At 46.2% G+C, this 10,474-nt stretch overlaps 1 protein-coding gene and 1 pseudogene across 2 annotated transcripts in view; both read left to right on the top strand.

The window, feature by feature from the left end:
- The first annotated feature begins 634 nt into the window (after positions 1 to 634).
- ift57 (intraflagellar transport 57 homolog (Chlamydomonas)) overlaps positions 635 to 10,474 on the top strand; it is an 18,295-nt gene continuing 8,455 nt past the window's right edge. The window contains exons 1-6 of the mRNA XM_080778233.1: positions 635 to 886; positions 2,981 to 3,132; positions 4,211 to 4,385; positions 5,168 to 5,286; positions 6,474 to 6,564; positions 7,233 to 7,301. Of these exons, the coding sequence (XP_080634359.1) occupies positions 2,981 to 3,132; positions 4,211 to 4,385; positions 5,168 to 5,286; positions 6,474 to 6,564; positions 7,233 to 7,301 (606 nt within the window). The 5' untranslated portion in view covers positions 635 to 886. The remainder of the gene's footprint in view (positions 887 to 2,980; positions 3,133 to 4,210; positions 4,386 to 5,167; positions 5,287 to 6,473; positions 6,565 to 7,232; positions 7,302 to 10,474) is intronic.
- On the top strand, positions 9,214 to 10,227 carry LOC308325337 (replication factor C subunit 2-like; annotated as a pseudogene). The gene has a single exon. The product of its transcript is annotated as a replication factor C subunit 2-like (transcript).

The following is a 10,474-nucleotide window of genomic DNA, read 5'->3' as shown; positions in this document are numbered from 1 at the left end:
TTTCCGAAATTACGTCATGTGGCAGCCAAGTCTGTGGACTTTTAATGTTTGTTTAGAGCCTAATTAAAAATAACCAGTCACCAACCAAGTCTATGGACTTTAATGTTTGTTTAGGGCAGCATGTGACATATGAAACTAGGGGTTTTTCATGATTCTGAATCCATTCCAAGCATTAGTTTTGCACAAAAAACACTCCTTGGGAGGAAAACGGCCATTGCCGTCATCACAAACGTGATGAGGTCAGTCCAGTGGATATGGACTAATTTAGCCCAAGGAGTGTTTTTTGTGCAAAACTAATGCTTGGAATAGATTCAGAATCATGAAAAACCCCTAGTTTCATATGTCACATGCTACTTAAAGAATGATGAAATGTTGACTTTTTGGGCTTATATAGGAGGATATATGGAGTGTGTTGCATCAATCACAAACAAATCACTCAGCTCCATATATGGGCACAAAAGGGGCCAGGTCCACAGCGGGACAGACAGACAGACAGACAGACATGATCTGCAGGGTCTCATAGTCTGTGGTCTGTGTTTTAAATATTATTCTAAACTGTGTAGGATAAAACAGTAAACCCCTCGCCTGTGGAGGGCAGCATTACACTTGCCACAGCAGTGCTGCAGCCTGAAGGAGAAGGGGACGTTGTCATGACGACGCAGTGTGGTGTGACGCTGTTCCGCTGCTGTGTGTTTGTGTTGGCAACTGATTTACATTCAGACGTATTCTCTTTTACATGTCTGTACTGAAAATACAACCTTTTTGTACGGATGGGACGCCTGGCTAAAGGCTACGCTAGATAACAACTAGCTAGCTGGCTATAGCTCTGGTTGCACCACCAGACAACCACAACAAATGTGGCTAGCAGCTAACAGCTAATAACAAGGTAAGATTGTGTGTTCAAATCAACAGAACGGGGGTCTCTCTCTCTCTCTCTCTCTCTCTCTCTCTCTCTCTCTCTCTCTCTCTCTCTCTCTCTCTCTCTCTCTCTCTCTCTCCCTACTAATCTTTACGTGATTAGAACCCGGCAACTACCGCCCTATTTCTATTCTAAGCTCCATCTCGAAAGTGATGGAAAAAATAGTCTATGAACAGGTTGAAAAGTATCTTGCCACTAATAAATTGTTGTACGAGTTCCAATCTGGTTTCAGAACATCCCACTCCACTGACACATGCCTTCTCTATTTGAGCGACCACATCAAACACGAGGTGGATGCTGGAAAATACTGCGGCATGGTCATGCTGGACCTCCAAAAGGCTTTTGACACCGTGAACCACTCCATACTGGTTAACAAGCTTAAAGCTATTGGTTTTGATAGCACATCAGTGAGCTGGATGCAATCCTACCTGGAGGGGAGAGAACAGATGGTGGAAGTGAACGGAACACTGTCCCCCCCCCTCCCAGTGAGCTGTGGCGTCCCACAAGGAAGCATACTAGGGCCTTTACTGTTCCTAATATATGTAAACGACATGACTTCAGCTTGTGACTGCAACTTGTTCCTGTTCGCAGACGACTCAGCACTGCTGGTCTCGGACAGGAACAAACTGCAGGTTGAAAAGACCCTCAGCTCTGAACTCGGTAGAATCTGCACCTGGCTCGCTGATAACAAACTATCCTTACACCTGGGAAAAACTGAATCCATTCTCTTCGGATCAAATAGTAATCTCAAAAAGGCAGATGGCTTCTTGGTTAGAGTTGGTGATGATATTATCACACGGAAGGATCAAATTACCTACCTAGGTTCCATCCTGGAGGCCAATCTTTCCGGTGATAAGATGGCCACCAACGTAATCAAAAAAGTCAATCAAAGAACAAGATTCCTCTACAGGATCTCCTCACTGGTCGACAAAAACACCTTGAAGACCTTAACAGGAGCCCTTGTACAAGGTTTCTTTGACTATGCATCCACCTCCTGGTACCACAGCACCTCAAAGGCCCTTAAAACAAGGCTCCAGACCTCCCAAAACAAACTGGTCAGGCTCCTACTTGGCCTCACCCCCCGAACCCACCTCACCCCTGCCCACTTTGACAGGCTGGGATGGCTTAGGGTCGACGACAGAGTACAGCATCTTGCAATGGGTCTGGTCCACAAGATTAGATACACCACCAAGATACCCATGTACCTGTCTAAATACTTCCTTAATGTAAACGAAGTCCACACCCACAACACCAGAGGGAGTGCAACAAACCATGTACAACCCAGATTCGGCACAAACAAGGGACTAAATTCTTTTCGCTCCTATGCGACCAAAATGTGGAACGCCCTACCAACAGTCATTAAGACATGTGAATCCCTTGGCTCCTTCAAAACTGCTCTCAAAGGGCACCTACGGATGGCTGCAATTCGAAACTGGCCTCTGTAAAAGCTGAATTTGTATCTGGATTGTACTATGTTTTTGTATGGACGTGGTGTTGGGTGCCTGCACATATGCACACATGGCATCAACGCATGGTGTTGTGTGCAGGCGCCCTACACTCTGTCTTTGTACTATGGATTGTACTATGTTTTTGTATGGACGTGGGGTTGGGTGCCTGCACATATGCACACATGGCATCAACGCATGGTGTTGTGTGCAGGCGCCCTACACTCTGTCTTTCGTTTTCTTTTCTTTTATCCCCCTGTTCCCCTCACTGTATATATACTTTTTTTCCCTTTTCGCTTCCTATATGATGAATTCCTGTTCTGTTCTTTAACTACATAGAAGTGTCTATTTGTTTGTCTCTAAATGTTTTGATGAATTGAACAATGTGGACCCTGTTGTAAACAAGTGTAAGGCTTAATTGGGTCGTCCACTCACAGTTAACAGTCTTTGTATTGAGTTTGTGCTTGAAATGTACTGTAATTCTGCAAACTGTTAATAAAGATTTCAATCAATCAATCAATACCAGGTTACCAATAAACCATAGCATCTGTTTAAATCTAAATAACATTGTTAACATTGTGGTAAATAAATAAAACTTGTGTGTGCGCGTGCACAGATGTCAGAAGACAGGCGCACAGAGGAGGATGACAGGGGACCAGGCGTGTCTCATCTCATGTTCACCGTGATGGAGGACCTGTTGGAGAAGCTGAAGGTTCTGGAGTATGAAGAGCACGTTCTGGCCAAGCACAACATGAAGGCTCTGTCCAGGTTAGCCCTGGCCCAGTGCGTTATCAAGTTCTCTCTAACGCCCTGCCAGGAACGCCTCTGCTTCACACTAACAACAAATCCACTGCCATGCGAGGGCCGAGGGTCCGACTTTAGTAAAAATAAACTAAACTACTTTGCTACTCACTGAAAGAAAGACTGTTTTGTGTTGTTGAAAGTCTATCCTGGCTGGGGAGCCTCTCGGGACCCCACCTCTGTATAATATACGTTTGGGACATAAAATAAATAATATATTGAGAGCTCTAGTCTCTCAGTATATATCTGGTCAATGGTTAATTTATAATATTGACCGTAGACATGTTATGAGCTACTTTCTGTCAAGAACTTCCATGCAGGCGAAGTGTTGGGAATTTGGAATTTTCAATAGCGCAACCTGCCTCCTCCTGCAGGGCCATTGAGCATTGAGACAAGAAGGTAGTCCTTAGAACAGTAATAGAGCCATAAACATTGCTTTATCTCACCCAATCATTATTTGCTGTGACAATTTTGTGCCAGGGTCCCTGTTACAAATCTTCCAGAGATTCAAAAACATAGCAGTGTACAAACGGAAACAAATCCTCCCAGTCAAATAAGCAACACGAATATTGTACAGTGTAAATTGGGGTCCCAAAGAAAGAATCACACAGTGTTCTATTCCCTCCCTCCCTCCCTGGCCTCAGGCACTACTTTCATTATCATTTTTATCCCACAATTTTGCAACCTTATTTTTTTCACCCAGTGTCAATTATCTAATTTAATTCTGGGCGCTACACTTCCTCTGCCAACCTGGGGGGGGGCAGTGGACTGACCTCATGCTTCCTTGTATGCATGTGGAGTCCAAGCTGCTTCTTTTCACCTGAAATGGGGGAATTTCCCCGGATGGACGTAGCGCGTGGAAGGAACTCGTTATTCCGACCAGTTCGTTTCCCCTCCCTCCCTCCCTCAGGCACTACTTTGTGTCAGTGTTCTAATGGCTCCCTCCCTCCCTCAGGCACTACTTTGTGTCAGTGTTCTAATGGCTCCCTCCCTCCCTCAGGCACTACTTTGTGTCAGTGTTCTAATGGCTCCCTCCCTCCCTCAGGCACTACTTTGTGTCCAACCCGTACGTGGCGTCCAACCCAGGCGAGCAGTTCTTCATGTTCACCGTCATGGCGGCGTGGCTCATCAATACGGCGGGGAGGCCCTTCACGCAGCCGCAGGAGCACGATGACCCCAACGCCACCGTGTCCAACATCCTGTCCGAACTCAGGGCCTTGGTAAGTACTGCATGCCTTCATCCAAACACCCATTTTATTTATTTATTTTTTACCCCATTTTCCCCTCCTATATTCAGCTAAAGTTTTCCATCCTACACAAACATTTCCCATTGACAAATGAATGGAGAATGTTATAGTGTCATTGTTGTCCTACACAAACATTAAATTCCCATTGACAATGAATAGAGAATTTGACATCATAGTGTCTGAGCAAATAGGCATAATGTCTATTTTACGTCATGATGATGTACGATGATCAGAGCGCCCCTCACTTCACACGAGTGAGTTTTTTTTTATCCCCAATTAAATTCCTCCCCACACATAATGTGTTCGCCTATCCTACTGACTCACCTGCCAGTGAGGAACCCCCACCGGGAGGACATAGAGCCTGCCTGTCCTACTCCTCCCGCCCAACACTCCCTGCTGATTGGTGCCAACCATAGGTAGGAGTACCTGCAGTGACAAATATCACCCCCCACACCTGGCTTTCCTCCCCAGAACACGCATCAACGCATCGACTAAGCCAGAGGCTTCGAACCTACAACCTATCTGATAACAGTTCTGATTGATAATGTTTTGTTGTTGTTTTGTGAGGGTGGACATATTCTTCATACTTTTTGATAATATATGATTGTAGGGGTACAACAGTTAATCCAACTAATCACTTATGGGCAATAACCAATTATTTAGTCAAATCTATAATCTATCCCTATTGTGGGCATGTGATTTCATAGGCAAAATGTCCAAAACCGAACTAGTGAAGACATTGTTGTCGTCATCAGGGCGTAAAGGTGGACTTCCCTCCCTCCAAGCTGAAGGGAGGCTCAGGGGAGCAGGTGTGCTACGTACTGGACCGCCTGGCAGAGGAGGCTCTGAAGACGAAGCACTTTGCCTTTAAGAGGTAACTTTTTATGGAACGCATCTGTGTTGCCTTTGCTTTTAACCTCTAACCATTATTTTAAACTTTAGCTGTTGAAAAATAGCAGATCTACAAGCTTGTAGATTTGCTATGGGGGGGGGACGACGACGACACCATTACTGAAATCCCAGTTGAAGAGAAGTTTGTACGTGAAAACATTTACAGCAAAACACACTGTAGTAATGGATAGACATCCCCAAAACCAGGACACACATAATTGTTACCAAAAACACTGGATGATGTTACTGTTTAGAATGAGTCAGTTGACTGTGTCCCGATAGCTCAGTTGGTTGAGCTCTTGCCTTTGGGCCACAAGGTTGTTGGTTCAAATCTGGGTACCGACAACTCAGCCCATGATTCTTATTTGTGCATATTGTTCACTGTGTGTATGTATGAGCACGGAATGTGCTCGGCTGATTGGCTGAGCACGGAATGTGATGTATGATGATAAGAGTGCCTCTTTTTACATTTTTTATGGGGAAAATAGCAGATTTAACGTTGAGTTCTGCCACAAGGTTAAGGTGCCCACTGGGCACAAGGATGCTAACGCACACCAAAGTCCTTTTAAGCGGTGCTGGCCCACGGGAGAGAACTTGAAGAGGGAATCTTGAAACAACAAGAAAGTGGTCGCACACGCCTATAGCCAGAGTGACAATACTTTATTAGGACAGCAGGTTAAGACAAAATCCAAGGTTTTCGGTGGTTAAGCCTTCATCAGGGAATACAGAGCGGTGCCCAGTGCCCGGTACCTGTATGTATCCCAAGAAATATGCACAGCGATTTTACAAGCTATTTAATGTGATCAAAAATAACACCTGTGTGCAGTGAGCGGTGCAACTATACACTTATTGTTATAGATAGTATACTGTGTTGTACTGTGGTCGATACTGTATTGTAGTGCACTGTGCTCTCTACTGTACTGCCACTTTACTCTGTGCTGTACTCTACTAGCCACTTTAGGTGGTGCAGCTTTCCGTACTTGGACATACATACAGACACAGACACAGACATACGGACACACATAGCTCCGTAATGGAGCGGAGGCACCGCTCAAAAACGGCCAAATCAGAATGTCTGGTGTTCACTTTGATTTAGAAGGCCCAAAACCATAAAACCCATAAACTGGTCCGATGCAGGGTGATGACATCACTTCCTGTTCTTCCCCTCAGGCCCACCTACCCGACAGAAACCACAGAAGAAGAGTCTGTGGTGGAGGACGACGCTGAGCTCACGCTCAGTAAGGTAGAAGAAGAGTTGACGGTAGGTTGTCTCTCTCAGCATCGTCTCTGAGCTTTCATATAGTCGCTGTCGGGCAGAAACCTCTTATCTCCATATTCTAACTTTTTGTGTTTTTTCGTAAATTAACGCCCCACTTGATCATACTACAGAAAAGCAAGTGCGAAGTGTGTTTCGAACTTATACGTAGATCTGCTACTTTTGCTATTTTTGAATTGTAATCCTGAAAAGTATCCCGTTTTGGACCTCGACCTCGGTTTCCACTCGACAGAGACGATCATGTCATGACGATTATCGTTGCTGTCATGTTGAAACGTTGTATGTCCAAAGCTGAAATAAATAAAAAAATAAGCTGTTACAGTGGATCAAATAGTTATCTAGTCACAAGCTCTTCATACTGTTTATTGGATCAGCCTTGGTTCAACCTTATGTTGCTTATTTGTGGCTATTTAAAAGGATCCCTGGCTAATAAGACGTATATGCCATAATACATAATTGCCTCTATAACTGTAATTAGGATTCAAAATGCCTTCAATATTATATTTATTTTAGAAACGTTAATATGAGTGCACATCTGCCATTTCTTTTAAATCTTGAAAGTGTGAGAACTGATTTTAGAAGGCATTTGTGGAATGGGCCTCAGGTCGTGATGCGTTAACTCAGGGTTGTCAATGTGTCCATCATGACCTCAGGAGGAGCCAGAGGACCAGGAGGAGACCGCCATTGACCTGGAGGTCCTCAAGTCACGCACCAGTCACAACGTGAGTTCACTCGTTAACCTCAAGTCACGCACCAGTCACAACGTGAGTTCACTCGTTAACCTCAAGTCACGCACCAGTCACAACGTGAGTTCACTCGTTAACCTCAAGTCACGCACCAGTCACAACGTGAGTTCACTCGTTAACCTCAAGTCACGCACCAGTCACAACGTGAGTTCACTCGTTAACCTCAAGTCACGCACCAGTCACAATGTGAGTTCACTCGTTAACCTCAAGTCACGCACCAGTCACAACGTGAGTTCACTCGTTAACCTCAAGTCACGCACCAGTCACAGCGTAAATTCACTCGTTAACCTCAAGTCACGCACCAGTCACAAGGTGAGTTCACTCGTTAACCTCAAGTCACGCACCAGTCACAACGTGAGTTCACTCGTTAACCTCAAGTCACGCACCAGTCACAGCGTAAATTCACTCGTTAACCTCAAGTCACGCACCAGTCACAACGTGAGTTCACTCGTTAATGCTCACTCATTGTTGGCTCTGCAGGAGGCTAGCCGCCTGTAAGAGGATCTGTGTGTGTGTTGTACCAACACGCAAAATACACTTTAACATGAATCCAACATATTAATAGAAAATGTGTAAACCAACTAACAAATGTAAAAAATGAATTGACTCAACACTGATCATTTACGAATACGTTTAATCTGCAACACTATTTTATTTAGTAGATAGTGAGGTTCCCTACTTCAGCTCTATCAGCTAAGGCCTCGTTGGCCGGGAAGACCTTAAGCTTCAGATCTGTCTGCAAGTGAGTTCGAGCTGCAGTTAAAGGCTTGTTTAACAAGTTCAAGTTGGTAAACTGTAGTTACTGGTTTTGTGTAGGAGGGAAGCAAACTAAGGGTTAGGTTTAGGGTTAGTATACGTATCAGTGAGTGAGTATCATCTGCCCCCCGCCCCCACACCTCATACTACGTTTTTTATTGTATTGTATTTGTATTTTATGTATCGTTGCTGTCGGGAGGAAACCACCTAATTACATTTTTGAGGTTTTTGATTTTGTTTTCCATAAATCAATGCGTGAAGTGGGCGGATGCCTTTTTAGGAGAATGAATGAACTTGCGGGATCTAGCACCTGTAACCATAGGACGAGATTTTCCGCCTGACGCTGTCGCCCACTTAGGAGACAATTTGTAGGATTCGTGTACCATGTCGCCTCTAGTGGCTCTAATCGGGATGGACTATCTTCCTAAATTAACAATCTTTGGTGTCGAGTGCTTTGATGATGTGGGTGTGACAGACAGCAGCTGCCCAGTGTGATTAATGCACCGGTTGCATCATTGATCTTTCAGATGCTCCTGTCAGCTGTTGGCTATTAGCATGATGACAAAAGGTCACCTCTGTACAGTGACAGTAATTGGGTGCAACGGTGCAACCAGACCTCTGGTCTGGATCACATACTGCAGAAGAGATCAAAGGAGAAGGATGTAGGGCTGGCCAATTAACCGGAAATAAATTATATCAATGCTGACATTTAGAGCCAATCATCTTGATCTGAAATAATCAAGAACCAAGTTTAGTTGTTTTTTTGTCGTATATTTTGGTTTATTTGTGAGAGGTTTCTGCCCGACAGCGCTCCAAGTCAGCTATTGTCATTCTAGGTCCAGTGGAAGTTTATTTTCCAGATCTAGTTCAGTAATGTTGTTGACTTTAGCCTCGGTCCCCAGGCTTTTATTTTTCTTTCGCATTCTGCTGTGCTTACCAGTTGCTATACTGTCTGATTCAGTTGACTCCAGTCATCGTGGTGACAATGAGCCATCCATGTCTGAATGTGGAATGCTGGGTTGACCATGGCCGGAAACTCGCCTACATTTGGAGATGACCGATGTATGTCATCAATATGACGTACGCCACATTTTAAAGACCCTCATTCACAGCAAAACATTAAAATAGGAACATGGAGGTAGATGTGGTTGAAGAGCAGGAGAGGGTGGTGAAAAGCTATGAGCTCCCGTGGGTGGAGAAGTACCGACCCGTGACGCTGCATGAGGTGGTCGGAAACCTCGAGAGCGCCGGACGACTGGAGGCGTTGGCTTGCAGGGGGAACGTCCCCAATATCCTCATAGCGGGTCCTCCCGGCACGGGCAAAACCACCAGCATCCTGTGTTTGGCCAGGGCCCTGCTAGGAGCGTCCGGAAGAGACGCTGTGTTGGAACTGAATGCCTCGAACGACACAGGCATCGATGTGGTGCGGAATCGAATCTAGACGTTCGCCCGGAAGAAAGTCACGCTGCCCGTGGGGCGGCACAAGATGATCATCCTGGACGAGGCGGACAGCATGACGGACGAGCGGAGCTGTATGCCGAGACGGCGCGTTTCGCCCTGGCGTGCAACGCCTCGGAAAGGATCATGGAGCCCGTCCAGTCGTGCTGCGCCGTGCTGCGCCGTGCTGCGCCGTGCTGCGCTACTCGGCACTGAGGGATGAGCAGGTCCTGGCCCGGCTGCGCCACGTTGCGGAACTGGAGAGGCTGAGTGCGTCCGACGATGGCCTGGCCGCGGTCGTCTTCACGGCGCAGGGCGACATGAGGCAGGCCCTCAACAACCTCCAGGCCACGCACGCCGCCTTCGTTCACTTCACGTCAACAACTAGGGCGTCTACAGGGTGTGCGACGAGCCGCACCCTGTCCTGGTGAAAAGAATGCTGGGATACTGTGTGGAGGCCAACGTGGACGGGGTCTACAAGTTCATGGAGCAGCTGTGGGCCAAGGGTTACTCCCCGGAGGACATCATAGGGAGCGTCTTCAGGGTGTGTAAGAGACTCCAGATGCCTGAGAACTTGAAGCTGGACTTCCTCAAGGAGATTGGATACACCCACATGAAGGTGTATGAAGGTGTCGGCTCGCTGCTGCAGATGGCAGGTCTGCTGGGGAGACTGTGCAGCAGAGCTATGCCACCTGCTGCTGCTACATAGAACCACCACGTACGTATGGGCTCTATGTACAGCAGCCATATTGGCATACCTCCTTCACAGGTCTTACCAATGATACTAATGAAGGCTCTGTTCCTTCCATTCTGGTCAAACAGAGTCAGGGTGCTGATATTGTGCATGTTGGCTCACTGGAAACAAGCCACTAACCCAGTCTCAAAGTGTGTTCCGGGTACACTCATGGTTCCCTGAGGGGTTACCAAATGGCCCCTTACTGGTGCTTAACTCTGAG

This window comes from Protomyctophum bolini, assembly GCF_963924005.1.
Source record: "Protomyctophum bolini genome assembly, chromosome: 12".
Classification (NCBI taxonomy): Eukaryota; Metazoa; Chordata; class Actinopteri; order Myctophiformes; family Myctophidae; genus Protomyctophum; species Protomyctophum bolini.
This window is presented reverse-complemented; position numbering and strand designations above follow the sequence as displayed.